General features: G+C 27.8%; 1 protein-coding gene across 1 annotated transcript; it reads right to left on the bottom strand.

The window, feature by feature from the left end:
• Positions 1–210: 210 nt before the first annotated feature.
• On the bottom strand, positions 211–11,241 carry LOC130807937 (protein NRT1/ PTR FAMILY 4.3). The gene is made up of 5 exons (XM_057673343.1): positions 10,790–11,241; positions 8,109–8,326; positions 5,487–5,927; positions 2,889–3,031; positions 211–1,298 (listed from the first exon to the last, which is right to left on the bottom strand). The coding sequence occupies exons 1-5, from the start codon at positions 10,965–10,967 to the stop codon at positions 443–445; spliced, it is 1,836 nt and encodes a 611-aa protein (XP_057529326.1). The 5' UTR covers positions 10,968–11,241; the 3' UTR covers positions 211–442.
• Between the last annotated feature and the right edge of the window lie 7,718 nt (positions 11,242–18,959).

Genomic DNA, 18,959 nt, shown 5'->3' with positions numbered 1-18,959 from the left:
CATACTGTCATTATCATATGAAAAAAACATAATCATGTAGAATTTTGTTTTATTCATCTCGTTGCATATTTCATCATATTGAATTTTTATAATTTTTAGTTAATATAACTCTAGAAATAAACAATACGACAAAACTCATTATACTCAAAAAAAAAAAAATTTGAATGCAAGTAAAAAAAACTGAAAAAGTATATTATAACAATAATACAATTAAGCTAATGAAGGCTTATATATATTTATTACAACTTACTAGTGTAAACCTCAATACATTATCAATAACAATCTATATATATATATAAGGCTAATCACTAGATGCATACTTAATTTTTATTATAAAACCTAGCTATATATAACTATAGTATTACGACGTATAATAATGTCAAAACCTTAATATCGATATGATATGATATGATAGTAATACACAATTAGCTAGGATTTATAATTAAGATTGGTCATCATTGAATACTTGAGGAGAAATTGCATGTGGCTGAGATGAAGAATTATTAGAAGGATTATGAGAGTACCAAGTAGCACAAAATAGGTAATTAACAAAGTTTAAAAAGCTTAAAATAGCTAATAACCAATAAAATAAATCTAACCTATCTTGATTCAGATCATTATGACTTAACCAACCATGATTAGATGATGATTTAGAGGTAATTTTGTTGATTAAGGTGACTAATACTGAGCTTAAGTAAAACCCAAATGAATAAGAACAATAAGTCATAGCCATAAGAAAAGATTGCATCCCTTTTAACGATTGTTTATAGAAAAATTCAATTAATCCAACGGCTGTCAACATTTCTGATACTCCAAAGATAAGGTATTGTGGTGTGATGTAAAAAATGTTTATTTTATTATGATTCCGAACGTAATTTTCTCTTCGGTGGCGCTCCATTAGGGCGGCCGCCACCATGGAGAAGGTGGAGATGAAGAGGCCGGCCCCGATGCGGTGGAGCGGGGTTATGCCGGACGTGTGGCCGGTGAAGCGGCGGGCAAAGGGGACGAAAACGGTGTCGTAAAGTGGGACCAAGAAGAGGAGGAGGAGGTAAGGGATGGCTTGGAGGGAGGCTGGGGGAATGGTTAAGGAATGGGTTAGGTTTGTGTTCATTTGACTGCCTTGTTGGACTGAAAAGGTTTGCAGTTGTGCTAAAATTGTGTTGAAAATGATTGTGCATGCAAATATTGGGAGGACTGAAATTAGGGTTTTTACTTCTTGTACTTGATTTATTGTGCATAGTCTCCATGGACTTTCTTTGTTTGTGCCTTCTGTTGGGATGCATGCATTGTTTAAGAACCTGCATGCAAACATTTTAATTATATTAGGGTTTTTATTAGTATATAATATAATAATATAATATAATATATCAGAAATTCTTAAATGAGACGGTCGAGATACTGAGACCATCTCTATTGGGTTGATCATCTATATAAATTTACTGTGTTAAAGTAATCAATCACAAAAATAGACTGATTATATGAGTCCGTCTCATGGTGAGACAATCTTATACAAGACAAGTTGATAATATATATGTATAGAGTAATTTATTCGATGACCTGAATGCACACGGCTAAGTTAGATGAGTCGAATAATAATTTTAATGGATCATATACTAGAGTTATGAGCAATTATTAATTTTTGAATCTATATATAGACATATAGAAGTACTTTTGTGTGATAAAACTTCAAATGAAATACTCCCTCTTCTGCCTAAGTTTTTCTTTTCATGACATATATATTTTCCAATGTATTATTTTTATCATTAATATCTTTATATTATCTTTATATTGAGATCTATTAATATATAAAAAAAAAAAAACTAGCACGATTATATTATAATTTATAAATTAATAATAAAATATAATTTAAAAGTAATTGATAATAGTGTTTAAAGTCAAATTAAACATTTAGGCTGATAGGTGAATTAGAGATAGTATGATAAAAGGCTTAAAAGCATATGGAGGGAGACAAACTAAGAACAAAAACTAAGAGTTAAAAAAGTAACTATGATATGATGTGGATGAAGGATGATTCTATGACTTATATATGAGATAGTGGTGATGATTTCATTGCTAAGATAAAACAGTATACTGCTTTTTTTAAAAATTTTTTTTATTATTTTGCGATTGCTATCATTTGATTTTTAATCGTGATTAACACTATTTTTTTAATTCTTATTCATATTTAACTTTTATCTTTTATTTTTTTTTATAAAACATCACTTTTTCTTATTTTCGCAATTAATAATGTTGCTTGATAAGGGAGTATTATAATTTTTTTTAAAAAAAGGAGTTTTATAAGAATAGCTGGGGGCCTGATGCCTTAAACAAAACAAGCTACTCCTATTATCCTAAGTGGGATCATTAATTAAATGTCTCAACTCTAAACCACAAAGTTCAAACAACATGATTTTTAATTTAATTATTTAAAATTTTGTATTATTTTTTATTTGCTATTGCCTTCTATTCACTATTATTGTTTCATTTGGTTTTTGAATGCTATTCATTAATCACTGGGTGTGTTTTGATTTTAATTTATAAGTTAAAATATAGTCAAGTGGGATATTCTTTAACTCATCTTAATATAATTTTATTACTTTTAACTTTTTATAACTTTTACTCGAGCACAATAAAAATATTTAAAATTAAAATCATACTTTTAAAAATACATCAAACCCAAATAGAATAATAATAGTGAACATCATACTGGATTATCTTAAAAGTAAGAATTATTGTTGTATGACTTTGTTGTAATAGTAATTATATTACTTTTTTTAGATAGTGGGGTTTTTAAAAAAAGCTTGAGGTTACAAGCTTTGACTTTAAAATATGAATAGAAAAAATAAATATTGTACTTGATCATACTCCTACTAAGTGGATTGGATTACCTGAATCTTTGTGTATGTGTGAGATTGTCAGATCCATTGTAACTGCTATAGTGCTGCTGCTGCTGCTGCTGGTTACTTCCATGAACCATCTTCATGTCTAATGGACATTCTTTCTTTCTCTTTAGAAATGCAGCCACAAATACCTATTTAAATAATAATAATATCAGATTAAATTCATTAATTAATATAAAATTAACATAATAGTCATTAAAAGTAGACTAACTATCAAGTATTAGTGGATAGGTTTTTTAGGATACTCTCTACATGTCTTCACCCTACTTTGCCATTATTGATATAGTGAAAGTAATTAATCTTGTAGGGGAATATACCTATTTCATTTATATATCACTCCCTGTATACGCAATTTTCATTTTATTTTGTCACTGTAACTTTATAATGTTTTTATTTTAAATCGTATCTTCACTGATTTCTTTAATTTTTATTCACGTATTTTTTCTTATTTTTAGTCATACTTACATAATTTAGTATTTTCTGTTATTTTCTTAATATTTGAGTTATCGATAGAAATAAAAATTTTTTTGAGATGGAAAGAGTAGGGTTAATTGTTGTATATGGAGTATATAATGTTAATACCTTAGTAAAAGTATACTCTAATAAAAGTGTCCATATGTGGTTATTATGACATGTTAGCAAATTGTGTCTTTTCTCTTTTTGGTCAACGATCAACCATAGTGTTTTTCTTTTTACAAGTAGAAAAAGTATATTATTGTTGGTTTGGCTTGGTTTGGGAGCACTCCTATCACTTATGACTCAAGTATGCCCCCCTCTTCCTCATTGCCTTAAGATAAGGGAATTATTTTATTGATGTGATGGTAAAAATACTTTAACATTTTCATATTAGTTGCTACATAGATAAAAATGGCACTATTTATTTATTACTTTTAATTTTTGATTAGTTTTTAATCTATAGGTTAAAATATAGTCAAATGAGATCTTGTTTGATTTCGTCTCATTGCAAAGATAATTAATATCAAATTTTTTTAATTTTTTATTATACATAATTAGAGATATTAAGAATTAAATTAGTGCAAGCCTAAAACCTACGTACTAGGGTGCCTACTTTATGTGGTCCAATTTAGATTTATCTATTATGTGGTCCAATTTCGATAAGGATTAGCTCTTTTATATACTTCATATGAATAAAAATAAATTAAAACTAATTTTCTTTAAATATAATGGAAGTTATCAAAAATATTCTCTTGGGCACTTATTTTCGTATGAAATATGAGAGAAATTATGGTGTATTTTTATTATATATTAGGGATGTAAATCATTATCTCAAATTTTGTTATAATATGGTATCAGAGCATTAAATATGTAGAAAATATGTATTACATTGACACTTCTAATATAAATGATTTTCAAGTAACTGATGTAATAGATCTATAAAATATAGGGGTTTCAATAATTTAGTTTAATTGGTTACTTAACAGTGCACAATTTTGCTTTATATTTCTATTACTATGATAAAATAATTATTTTTAATTTTTTAAATCATCGCTTCATCATCAAACATTCTACATCAATTTAATTTTTTGACATTATGCATCGCTTTTAGTTTACCATATATATATATATATATATATATATATATATATATATATATATATATATATATATGTTTTCAGTAAACTTTTTTGTTCGATGTGTAGAGATATATATAGAAAAAACATACTATGTAATTACATGGCAAAACTGAAACTTTCTATTCCTACTTTCTTCGTCCTTAACTACTTATAAATTAGAACTCTTCTTGTTTTAGTTGGTAACATTCAATTTGTGTCTAGTTTTGCCAATGTTTTCGCTTTCTTCCTTTTAATTTCATCAAATTTTCCTCAAACTTAATTGTTTTCTCCACCTTAACTGCTCCTTTTTATTATCTACTTAATTATATTTTATTTTATTCTTTTTTTAATTAAAATATAACAATTTCATCTGGGTGCTTTCTATATATAGGGTGCACTTATGTCATTTATCATATGAAATAGAATTTTCCATGACACTACTAAGTGTTTCTTTGTAATAAAAAGTCAATTTTTATATTTTTTTTTAATTATTCAACAAAAGAAAAGATCCTTAATTAAGTTGAAAATTGAAGACTGGTTTTTGTGTATATAATTAGTGTACGGCCCACACCTTTCTAGTATTCCCTTACAAACTTGTTCACGAGATTTATTTGTGGGCATCCCCATCTAAACATGATGTGTTCGAATATTACTCTTTCTTATTTTTGAGAAAATTATTATTAATTCACCTTAATTTTATGATCATTATAGTTGACTTTTAAAGTCAACCCTTATAAAAAATTAATAAATTTGAATTTATCTAACTTTATTATTAGTAAAACTATGATTTGCTATAATTATGCATGACATTTATAACCTTTCTTGCTATTCATCAAGTCAACATAATTTTTGAATGTTTAATTACTTTCACGTAAATAATAATTAAATATGCATTGATTTAATTACCGGCTCAATTCACCTTTAAAAATTAATTATTATGCTAATTTTTCTAATTATCAAATCAAGAAAATTATAAATATGCTGGCAATACGTAAAGTTAAGTAAAGGGTACCTGAATAATAGGAATGAAAATACTTCGACGAGGTCTTTTATTCTTGTAGACAAGAGTACCAGAAACCAAACAGATTAAGCCCATAGCCATAACAATAGCAGAGATACCAAATCCAATATCCATACCCGAATGGGTCTGGATCCAAACGAGCACAGTGAGGGCGATAAGTTCTCCGATAGAAAAGGCGAAGTAGGCGGCATTGAAGTATGTAGATAGTTGAGTAGATTGGTTGGAGGTGAATTGATCAGCCCCATGAGCTATCATATTAGGCTTCACACAACCACTTCCTAGGGCAACTAAAGAAAGTGCTAAAAAAAAGATTGTTGCTTGGATTCCTTTTGCTTCTTGGCATATTTCACCTGTGCTTTCTTGTGCTAGCATGTTGCATTTTAGTGGCTTTAGTCCTGGTATATGAGCTTGTATTGATAGTAGTATGAAACCCTGTTTTTTAATTTTCATTATTATTTGTCAATATTTTTAATAATTTAAAAATTTTGATAAAGTATATAATTTATCTTAAGCTTTAATAATCAGCTTAAAATTTTAGTTCAACTAGTTCCTAAATATGATATCAGAGCTAACATAATGAAATTAAGATCATAGATTCGAATAACATACACTCCTCAAGTAGAATATTTATGTATGAGGAGACCATATACAACATCATCATTTCAAAGATAAAGGGCTTTCGGGGATGTGATTGAGTATATAAATATCTTAGACTTTAATAATCAACTTAATTAAACTTTTAGTTCAACTTGTTTTTAAATATACTATCAGAGCTAACATAACAAAATTAAATAACATGTTTGAATATAATACACCCCTAAAATATTTGGTTTTATAATATCAACTTTTTATATAGTTTTTATTTATTGAAGACATATAGGTTAAAGTCATACTCCTATTCGAGTAAGCATTTAGGGAATCACATATAATATACACGTGCTTCATGTTTGTATACTTTTATAATTTTTTTTAATTTGGATGTGAATTTGTTTTCGAAAAAAGGTTATTATAAAAAATTGGAGATTTGGAGATCTCTAAATAGTAAGATGTTAGTGCTCAAAGACTTGCCAATTGAATTTTGTAATCTACCGATAAAAAAATTAATGCTAAAAGTGCTCCATAATATTGTGGGGCATTTTGACTTTGAATTTATTTTCATTAATCTTTAGAATAAATAATCAACATTAGTTTAAAAAATCAACAAAATTTAAGCTTTACAGATTAAATATTTTGCAATCAGAGGAGTAAAAATAAAAATTAGATCAACATGGTTATATCGGGGATATTCGTTTAATTTTATATTTTGACATTTTAGATTAACATATAATATATCTTGATTTTTTAAATCTAAATTTATGCTTTTAATTGAGTCGATTCTTGATATGGTATTAGAGCTAATGTGATAAGAAATATAAGAGAGTCTATGTTATGTTGCATCCATATTTCTTATCTAAATATATAACATATTGCATGGATTCAATCATAAATTTAAGCATTTTAATTGGCTTGATTCATCAAAATAATAATTATCTTATTTTCTGAGTTTGACTTTTATTCCTATTATTCCCTCCTATTCAGTTTATGTGTCCCATTTCCTTTTATAGTCAAATCATCTTAATTGTCTCATTTTTATTTTCGGTATGAGTTTTTGACTTTTATGCCCTTAGTAACTTTATTCTATTTTCAATTATACCTTTCATTACCCATATTAATTTTCCTCCTTTACATTAAAAACTCATAATACCACTCACTTTCCTACCCTTAGAGTCCCACTTTTAACTCTCCTTAAAATCCGTGAAAAATCTAATAGGACTCTTAAGATGAATAGGAGGGAGTATTTTATATAAAGGCTCATGGTCTAAGTATGACCTAAATGGATCAGCCATGAAAGTTTTATATATAAGATAACCATGAAAGTTCGGTAAAAATGTACCACTATGCAACTAAAAAGCCCTTTTAGAAATGGTTTACAAGGAGTGACGTGACGGACTTAAAAAGGTAGGATTGTAATGATTTTGTACCATTTGTGAAACAAAGGAAAAACGGGTACGGGTCCACGCCCGTGAGAAAGAAAGGGGAATGCTATTTTAGATTTGCTATAGTACAAATTTAATAATATGACGAACTAAAAATAAAAATGATGTAAATTTTAAAGAATTGAAGAAGAAATGTGTGGTTAAAGAAAGCGAGGCAAATTAGTGTAATGGAACCAACTAAAAAAGAATGAATAAAGAAAATTTAAATAAATGGATTAAGAAAAATAAATAAATAGATAAAAAAAATTTAATGGAATGAACCAAAAATGAAAGTTAGGCAACTTAGTTTAAGCTTATGATTTATCAAATCCTTTCATACGAAAGTTATTTGGGTTAGAAGGATGGATGTAACAAATTCTCTTCTTATATCCGACACTATATATTTCATTTGAAATAAGTAATATATGAGTATTGAACTTATAATCGTTCGTTACGTTAACATTTGATTTCAGGTTAAAAAATCAATTTAGTTAAAATTTTAAACTTATGGTTTAGTCATATAACATATATAATACGCTTAATCATATAAAATCAGTATCTCTTAATAAAAAAAAAAAAAAAAAAGATAATGACTTACAGAAAGTTCAATAAAGCCAAAGATGAGCATGGTCCAAAAGCTACCAAGATGAGAATCAGCAATGTGGCCACCAATGAGACTAAAGAGGAAAATGGTACCAATGAAATTGGTCACAATATTAGCTGCCTTTGAAAGAGGGAAGTGCATCTCATTTATCACATATGTGATTAAGTTGTTTCCCACTGCTGCTATTCCCATTATCTCACAAGCTTGTAGCCCTATATTTTATGTATACCCAAAAATATCAGTATCAGTTGCTATTTTAAAGAGACAGAGTAGTAATTACAAAATATTACTTTTTCAAACTAAGTGTATTCTACGCCAAAATTGGAGAATCTAAGTAACTACTCACTAACTAGGTATTTTATTGTTTAGTCCTAATTCAAATTTTTTGATTAAAAATTTTATTAATTTTTAATTTTTAAGTATATAATATTCTCTCAATTCATTAGTAATGTTCCATTTGCTTTTTGAACACTATTCATCTCTTACTCTTAATTTGTATTTTGTTATTAATCTATAAGTTAAAACATAGTCAAGTGAGATCTTGTTTGATCCGTCTCAATGTAAGAATTAGTTATATCAACTTTTTTATAATTTTTAATTATGCACAATTAGAGATATTAAGGATTGAATAAGTGCATTAGATAGAGTGTATAAAATAAATGAAACATTAATAGTGAATTGAAATAAGTATAGAATATTGATAGTCAAATTGATTCAACATATATTTATAGGTTTAGTATATTACTCATTTTATACTAATAGCCTGAATTTTCATCTACACTAGCACTATTTTTAGAAATATTTTTTTTTGCCATAGAAAAAGATAGAATATATACCATTGTAATTATTTGTTAATTTTTCTTCTATATTTTATTTTTATTCATCATCTCCTCTTATAATACGTTGACCAATCAAAAATGTAAAGGTGTCGCACGTCATGTTTTCGTTTATCTACATTGTTATTTTTAATTTTGTATGAAATTTAATTTTAAAAAATTTTAAAAATAACCATCTTTTCACTTTCTAGCCTCAACAGACCAACTCAACTAAAAATTGAAGCCAATTATTGACGTTTCAATATATGTAACATACTCTATCAAATCAAACTAACTCCATCAAAAGCTTTAGCTGGTGATTGAAATCCTAATATATGTTATATACACTATTAACACCCCTCACATAAGAGAACTTTAGCCTAGACGTGTTGACAAACTTGGTGCTTATAATTCCATTTGAAACTAGGAGTGAATTAGATTAAAACTCATGCTCTAAGCTCTGATACCATTTAAATGACTCAATTCAATCAAGAACTGAAACTGATGAATAAGGTTAAATATATATTATATACTCTATTCTCTGGCTATAATAGACATTTCACTTCTTTCGAACATATATCTCCATTCTTCTCACTTTTACATCATCTTAAAGATTGAGACTCTGATGTGTGTAAGTGTGTAGATAAGAAAATAATATTGCTAAATGAGATGTATTTTCAAAATACACATACTATTATAAGGACAAAAAAAAATATAGCAATTTAAATGAAACGGAGTATTATTTATCATCAAAGAGAATATTTGAGCTAGTGAGACAACATCATCATCTTAAAGATTTTCATAACAAGCTAATGTTGATTATTAATGGTATATATATAGTATTGGCCCTTCTAAACATCCATCTCCTCCAGCTCAACATTCCAACTTGCCCATGATCAACTTTTGGGTAACATCAATAACTATGGGCTGTGGTCAGTCCAGTTTACAGAATATTCTTTTATTATTTATAGAAAAATTTAATTTATTTTTCAAATTAAGCTTTAAAATTTAATTTTTAATCTTTAAAATTTAAATAAACTAATAAGTCTGTACCATCTCATTAGTATTTAAAATTTTGCATTCCAATATTAGAATTTTGTATTTAATTAAAAAATGTTAGTTTTATATTAATAAGGTTAAATGAAGATAAAATTTGCAAAGTTTTGGTCAAAATATGTGATTAAAAATTATAAATACATATACTAGAGAATAAATTAATTTTGATAGTCCAAATATAAAATGATTGCATTACACAACTTGAGTGGACATAATAATTTAATGGGTATATGCACATTAATAAATGGGTGTATGTGCATTAAGACAACCACCAAATCCAATCCACCCTAATCAATACTCAAATTCCATTAAACTTTTTTTTTTCTCTACATCTTTTATTAAAATAATAATTTATTTAATCAATTTCTTAAACCATTTTGTAATTTTAAAATTGTAAACTTTGGTTTGAAATAATTATCAACGTAGTGTTCGGGAATAAGTATTTCATTTAAATTATGGATTTCAACTATGAAATTATAATGAAGAATTTGAGAAAGACAAGGTATAGATATTCATTTTTAAATTCTCAACTTTAACTACTTTAAAAATAATAGTAGAATTTATTTCAAATCAAATTTTAAAAAATTTTAATTTGCCAAATTATAAATTTTTAGACTTAGGTTAAAGAATTCCTACAATCAACGGGAAAATCCAAAGTTATCGAATAGAGAATATCAATATAAGGTGAGCCGATCATTTTTTAGATTTTTATTTAATATTAACATGAAAAAGAGATTTTAGTCAAATACAGACTAAGGCAGACCCGAGCATAAATTCCTTAAAGAAAAAAAAAAAGAAATTTACCAAGAACAAAAATAGCAGCTCTCATTCCACCATGCTTATTAGGATTAGAAGGTCTGCCACGCCAGTCAGAACTAATTTCTTCAGTAGAAGCAGGATTTTCATTACCAGCAGAAACAGGAGTATTATTTTGCTTATTATAGAAAGTATTCTGATCTGATTTTCCACTTTCAAGATCCATGTTACTATTTAAAGGAAGGTAATATACTTAGCTAGATAATTAGGGTAGTTGGAGAATTTAGGATGGGTTTAAGACTAATTTTAACTTGTTAGATTCCTAATCCTATAATTATATTCTTGATTATTATATGTTATTAATTACCAGAACATAGGAGTAAAAAGGAAGAATAAGGTTAGGTTCTGGGCTTTAAGGAAGAAAAATAGGGTGAATTAGGGATGTCTAGTGTATTTTTTTGGGTTTGGGATGGTGTCTATTTATAGAGAGAAGAGGCCAAAGTATCAACCTTTAGCAAGAATTGTAAAATAAGTGAGTGGGGGTGGGTCTAATTTCATTAAATATATCATTTTAAATTTTATTTTTAAGATTGAATATTGATAATTGACATAAATTAATAACTTAGTAAGAATTATTAAATTGTATGAGTATAATTAAAAGTGAGAGAAAACGAAAGAAAATTATTTAGATAGTAATTAAAGAAAATAGTAGGGAGCGGGTCACTACCTATGATAGAAATGCGGCAAAGTTAAAAAGACAAACTAAAATGAAAAGTTTGACAATCTCTTATGAAAAAGCGAATAGTTAATAGTGTTTTATTTATAATAAATACTTTCTCTTAGACCTGTTCATGGGCGGGCTTAGGCGGGTAGCGGACCGGGTATTTGCTATAAAATCTACCCGCGGGCACAAATATACAAACCGCGTGCATTTGAGAGCATAATTTTTTGTCGCTACCCGCCATTTTTAAAGCGAGCGGGACCCGCGGGTAGGCGGGTATTTATTACATAAATATCAAAAATATAATACAAAATATAAAGTTGGGTTTTGATAATAATTAAAATACAATACATTGTCCAAAATACTCCAAATACATAAAAAGTCTCAAAATACTCAAATTACATGTATATAAGAATACATAAAAAGTTTCAAAAAACTTGGTCAATGGTAACACAATCATCATCTTCATCCTCCTCTTCATCTTCTTCTACCAGGAGCTTTTTTCAATTCATCCTTAACAATTACTTTTTCTTCGTTATAATGCCTAAAACATTAAAAATTTTAGGGTAACTTAAAACATTAAAAAAGGCGGTTCCTTACTTCCTTTTTTATTTTTTTTATTTTTTAATTTTTTTTCTTTTGGGTAACTTAATATAATTGATTATTAAAAATTTAATATATATTAAACTAAGCGGGCGGGCAGGTATACCCGCGGGTATTTTTTTAGTGTCGCTACCCGCCCATTTATCTTGGCGGGCGGGTACTACCCGTCCAAACTTAAATTTTTTTAAAAAAACGCTGTCCATGCCCGCCCGTTTTTCGAGCCGAGCGGACCGAGCCTGGCGGGTAGCCGCCATGAACAGCTCTACTGAGTTTCTCTGTTGTATGAAATTTGCTTAAAGTATATTTTGTAAAAACGAAAAAAAAAGAGTAAATATGTTTACTTTCTGGGATGTAAAAAAAGTCAAATTATTGTGAATTAAAGCTATTAGTGTTTGTTGTTCTCTGTTGGCATGATTGCATTGCAAGTCTACGGAGTTGTGATAGTGAATTTTCCATTGATCAAATTAAGCATATAGAGTTAGATTGTTAATCTTATAAAGTGGATATTCAATTAACATTTTACGTTATATGTCTCTACTATTTATTAATAATTTGTTGCCATTTTGATAAAAGGCGCTTATGAACAAATAATTTTGAATTTTTGGAAAATTTGTTTTTTATTGGGTTGAACTTCGCCCTTTTCAATACTTTTCCTCTCCCCCACCGCTGTTCTTCTTCCCCTCTCCTCACTCCTTCTTTCAACAAGTCTCTGACCTTGTTCCACCTCCTTCCTTCAGCAGACCTCCTCCCCCCACCAATGCTCCGGTGAACCCCCATTGCTTCCCCTATCATGCGCGACTCCACCCCTTCTCTAACAACCACGATCTCACCCTAGATCCATCAATATCTGGTTATCTCCCTTTTAATTAAGCCCAGAATCACCACACATGACACTACTGATCACTATCACTGAATTCAGTTAAAAACCCCCACAAGCAGCCTAAACTTACCCCAGAACCACCACGCATAGACTTAGATTTCACCACCACCCTAAAAGTCCTTAGAGAACCACCTTGTGCAATCCTATAACTCACCACTTCACCGTAAAATCACCACACATAACCTTAAAATGAAAGTGGTTGGTTCGAACACTGGTGGAGCTGTGTTATGAAGGAAGGGTTAGGGTGGCAGTGCACAGGGGTTGAGAAGGGGTGCTAAAGTAACTTACAAAAGGAGTTGAGCTAGGGTGGATTATGGTGGTGCAATAGTGGTGGTGGTGGAAGGGTGGGTTAGAGTTTTTTTTTTTTCCTTTCTTTAAATAAGGGTAATATTTAAAAAGTGATTAAAAAGTGTTATCTAAAAAATATTCACAAATTTTGGATAAAATATTCTTATTCATTTTAATATTTTAGTAATGCTTATGGTTCTCACATGTCTCCCACTAACTGTATAAAAATATTTTTTATTAGTTGTGGTTTCCATATTTTTTTCACAAATTTTCTTTTAATATTTTTTTTAATGTTTGTTATCCACACTTTTCCTCCATCAAATTTATCGTTCAATAAAATAATATATCAACTATCTGAAAATTTTCATTTTTTTAATTCCCACAAATATTCGATGTAGGAAGTTCATTAAAAAACGAAAAGAGTAATATTTTGGATTGAATAAGAATCAATTTCAAAACTTTGTCCGCGAAAACTAGTACTTGCTCGTCAAGACGAGATACGATTGTCATAAAATCATCAACATCAATATGTCATGATCATCATCTTCCTCGTAATCAAAAACTCAGAAATCTTTATTTTTTATTTGAGCTGTAAATTCATCTAATGAAATATTCTGGGTAATTTTACCCAATTCATACCTTCCAAGGTAATCAATGGCGTAATACTCTCCATAGTGCAAAGACACCATTTTGGTCTCAGTCTCGGTAATGGTGGCAAAATGATCCGTTATGGAGACTGAGACCAAAATCGTATTTTTGCACCATTTAGACCGTAAATTAGACCAAATACTTAAATTACGGTTTGGATTACGGTTTAGATCAAACTTTGTTCAGCCCTAGTCACGGATGATTTTGCTGTCAATGCAGTCTATATTTGGTTTGCAATAAACTCAAAAACCTTTACAATATGGTCGTAATACGGTGATCCAGTCTTATTTTTAGGTTTCATTATATGTTCTATGAGTAGGCAGATAGTGACTATATTCTTGTGAGGACGGCTGATTGGAGAATTGATGAAGGAAGACTTACAGTTTTGTGAGAACGGCACACCTCATCACTTCCATTAATGGAGATAAAGAAAAAAATTGAACATTTAATCCCATTTAAAGTTCAAACACCAAACAATTATAGGTCAGTTAAATTAGGTTGAATTTATGGTGAATTTTTTGATGTATAATCAGAAAAATACAAGTGTAAGTTAATGGAATATCATACAAAACCATTTGAAAAGCTGAAAATCATTTATGGAAATTTTTTAAAATTTTCAAAAAAATAATTTAAAATTACAGGTGTAAAATTTAAGTCATTTGTTAATTATAAATTTATAATGGTAAATTTAATATTTATAAGTTATAATTAGTATAAATCAACAAACACAATAATTATAACTATCCCATCGGATTTCGATCATCCCAAAATAAAATGACCTACTAAGTACTAACATCTAAAATGACATTTTATCAAACTAATTTAGCTTTGACCCTTAAACCAACCTAGTTAATTTAGTCCATCTTCTCATTTTCTCTCATGCAAGTCAAATTCACTTTAAAGCTTCAACAATGGCTTGTAACTCATCTTTTGATTTTGCACCCTTTTGTATTTTTAGCAATACTTTCACTCTTATTTTTTTAATTTCATCTACAAACTTATACTCAATCTTTATTTTAACCACTCATTTCTATTATCTATTTGTTTTCTGTCTCATTCTCCAATCTAATTTTTCTTTCCATTACATTTCCCCATTTTACAGGTACAGGCGGAGTAGATACTTCCTCTGTTCCATTAAACTATATATACTTGATATTAATAGTAGCATTTTCTTTCCAAATAACATATTATAATCAGGTGCAAGTATTTCAGAACGCATGAAGTATGGGTCATACTTCCTCCGTTCTGAAATACTTGCTACATTTCGGTTTAGAGCACTATTCATCGTTTAAGCTATTTTATATATTGTCGGTTAATATGTAAGTAAAAATATAGTTAAGTAAGATCTTGTTTAAATATTCTAATCGCATACTTTCATTATATTAACTTTTTATAATTTTTAGATGTGTATAATTTGACATATAAATGAACAAAATAACATATTAAATTGCGTAAAAAGTAAAATATAGTAAGTATAATAGAACAGAGGATTACAATTTTTCCTTGTTTCAAGCATTATAATGAGTTATGTTAAGAAGCTTTTCGGTTTGGGCATGAGCAGGATTGTTTGACTTAATAGTCACCCTCATATCTAAAAATGTGTATGAAATTTGGTGGAAGATGATATAAGAAATTAAGAAGTGTCAAGAATATGGCCTACAATATTCCACAATTGTAGGCTTTGAAGCTCTACTAACTCTACCACAATACTTGTTCTACTTAGACCTCAACTAATGTAGGCTTATCACTAATAGAACTTGCACTATTTGCCTAAAGATTTCCCATTTCTAAAAGCTTGATTCTTGGAGAACCCTTCTCCGCACACGTCATAACTTTATAGATGTGGTAGACGAAAAACAAATCTTTATTCGGTAAAATCAAATTTTTATCGTAAAACACAAAAAAAAGTCTTTAATTACTGTGTCATCAATTCTTAATTCTCGACAATTTCTTCATGATTCTACTTTATAGGTGTAAATATAAGTTCATTTATTAATCGTTTACACGATTAGACTTTATATAACAAAAGTAATTGTCCAATTCTTGAACAGTTTTATAATCGTTGTCTTAACCAACCACTACAATAAATTAAATAAAAATGAACAGTTTTATGATTCTACAGTTTTATAAGTATTTCTTTTTTTAACGATTAACTAGAAGTAATTATTAATTTGTGTTAAAAAAATTTAATAATCATTTGATTTTTTTAAATAGTAGTATTTTTTTTTTCATTTTTGATTGTTTTTTATTAAGAAACCAATGACTCATATCTCACAATTGAAAAATTAACGCTAAAATTACTTTATAGTGATTTACTTTAAAAACTATATATCCAAATGACATTAAGATAGCCCATGATAAAAATTGCCTTACCTTAGAAATTAATAAATAAGATCTCCAAAATATTTTTTATAACAAAAGTTTTTAAATAGAGAATTCAACATTGAAAATTAGGAAATTAAACCTAAAATAAAACCCATCACAATGCTATCTTTATTTCAAAACTATCATGATAGTGGATAAAATTTTGTGGACTTTAAAAATTAGATGGGTGTACAACAAATTCAAGGTTCATTGAATTAAACACATGAAATGTAATATTGTGAGAAAAGATAACTTTTAAATTTGCACTAGCAATGGCCAAGAAAAGGCAAAAAAAAATTGACAATTAGAGAGAGGTTAATCACTACAAATCTACAATCTTGACAAATATTTCGTCTTATTTAATTTGTATTATTTTTCATTTTGAGTTGTTTATAATTGTATTATTATCATATTTGAAAATAAATTTTACTATCTTCTTTTAATCTAATTCTCACATTTAAACTCTCTTTGAATATGATCCATACAATTTTTTTTTCTTCATTTATATCATATTTATTATAGTAAATGAAAAAATATCACAACTTTTCATACCTTCCTTAAATATTTTTTTTTAATTTAATCTCAATAAAATAGAAAAAGTATTAAATAACTTACTACATTTAATCACTCAAATTAAAGTTGACTACTTTGTATTCCATAAATGTTCATTAGAGTTTACGTTTTGGTGACTATATACAATATCTTTTTGTAAATATGATGTTCTTTGAATTTATACTCAACAACTTTTTTCAAGTCGGCTTATCCACACAATAAAATATTTCACCATATGTTTAAAGCATATGTAAACAAAGAGTGTGATTTCTCACGAGAAAATTTTAGGAAAAACAGTTGAAAGTAGCGGCTCAATTTTAATAAAAAGATATATTTTGTTTGTTTTTTTTAGTTGCACCATTTTTTTCATATTTGACGGTTCTCTATTATTTGCACTCTTATACCTTCTATTCAATCCACTAATTCCATTTAATTTTTTTACACTTATCGAGATAATATTTTAATTTTTAATATTTTTAATTGTTTTTAAAAAAAATTATAAAAAGTTAATATTAATAATTCTTGTATTGAGACGAATCAAATAAGATCCCACATGACTATATTTTAACTTATAAATTAAGAACAAAATATAAATTAAGATTGATAAATGAATAGTGAAAAAAAAAAGTAATAAAAAGAATGGGAAGGAGTATTATTTGGTAAAAAAAAGATAGTTGTTACTATAGTAAAGGGAAAAGTATCTACTTCATTTATGCTAGACTCTAGAGTTTTCCTTTATTTGTCAAATTCTACTTTATTAAGTTTGGTACGGATCAAAGAATTATGAGTTGGAGTGGTGTTAGTAGGTTTTTTTTTAATAAATATAAAAAAAAAAATTTAAAAACTAACCAGAGAATAAAATATATGGATAAGATGAGAAAATAAGTTGAATTTATAGATTAGAATAAGAGGGAAAAAAATAAATTGCAATGAATTCACTAGGACGAACATTTATGAAAACAATGTAGTATTAATAGTAGGACAAAGGATGTATGTATTAAGTAGACATATATTATATTCTTGACATTTTTTCAAATTGTATGGAAATTTGTTGTATATTAATTAATATTAGTAAATTTTCTAAAAAAAGAAAGGGAAACGTCAACTTTTTAGTTGTTTTAACTTTTAACGGCGTGCTAAATTCCTTTACTAACGATAGTCTCTCTTATTAATTTACTATAATTCATGTACCCCATTTCATATGTAGTAGTTAAAAAAATAAATATTAATATCAATAATTTAATTTTTCACCCATCTGCTATGAATAATTTTAATTTTGAATTATTTTTCAATAAATCAACATTTATCCTTAGTTTGCTGTCAGCATACCAGTTTGCTGTCAGCATACTAATATGGTATGCTAATAACAAACTAAAGGCAAAGGTTAAATTATTATAAAATAAAAATTTATGTTGATAGCAAATTAAGAATAAAAGTTGGATTATTAAAAAGTAATCCAAAGGTGGGATTATCCACAACGAATAGATGAAAGATTAAATTATTAATATCAATTTTTCCTTAAAAATAAAATTAAAGCTTTGATATTAAATATATTGTTGTATGAGACCCTTGTTCTAACCTAATCAATGAGTCTCATTGTAGCACTACCAAAAGTGTAAAGACATATTTTAGTGGTTCAAAAGTCTACATTGCTCTTCTTTTGTCTACCAAGTTGATTTTCCTGGTCATTTTGGGTTAATGTAGACATGTAGTGTAAAATCAGTCATTTCAAAAGCATCGTATACACCAGAAGTATTCATTCGAATTATCATGTTAAACTCTAGATGGGTGTTTCAGATCAATTTAAAATCAAGTCTAATATCGACATTAATTTTATGCAATTTAAATTCATTTTGAAATCAAATCATAACCAAATTCACCTAAAAAGTCGAGTAGATATTGAATCATCGAATTTAATTTTAAACACCGAGGACCCTATTCTCTATAGCAAATCTCTTATCATACTGTTATAAACCTAATACTCATTTGAGTTTAAGTGATGATGGCTCATTGTAAGTAACTGTCCAGATAAACAAGATCCAACATTGAAATCTTGTTATTATACTAGCAACTCCACGTACACTTCTATGTCTAAATCACAAAATAAAGAACGCGTACGAAAGTATGAAATGATAAACTTCGTATAGAAAGAAGACTACGCG

The sequence above is a fragment of the Amaranthus tricolor genome, chromosome 3, assembly GCF_026212465.1.
Source record: "Amaranthus tricolor cultivar Red isolate AtriRed21 chromosome 3, ASM2621246v1, whole genome shotgun sequence".
NCBI lineage: Eukaryota > Viridiplantae > Streptophyta > Magnoliopsida > Caryophyllales > Amaranthaceae > Amaranthus > Amaranthus tricolor.
The sequence above is the reverse complement of the archived record's forward strand: the minus strand, read 5'-3'. Positions and strand labels throughout refer to the sequence as shown.

Excerpts from the sequence above, each read along its gene's own strand:
- LOC130807937 (XM_057673343.1), bottom strand. The coding sequence starts at position 10,967 with ATGGATCTTGAAAGTGGAAAATCAGATCAGAATACTTTCTATAATAAG. Across the intron at positions 5,928-8,108 it reads TTGGCTTTATTGAACTTTCT|GGTTTCATACTACTATCAAT; the intron begins GTAAGTCATTAT and ends ATTAAAAAACAG. Across the intron at positions 3,032-5,486 it reads TTTTCATTCCTATTATTCAG|GTATTTGTGGCTGCATTTCT; the intron begins GTACCCTTTACT and ends TTATTTAAATAG.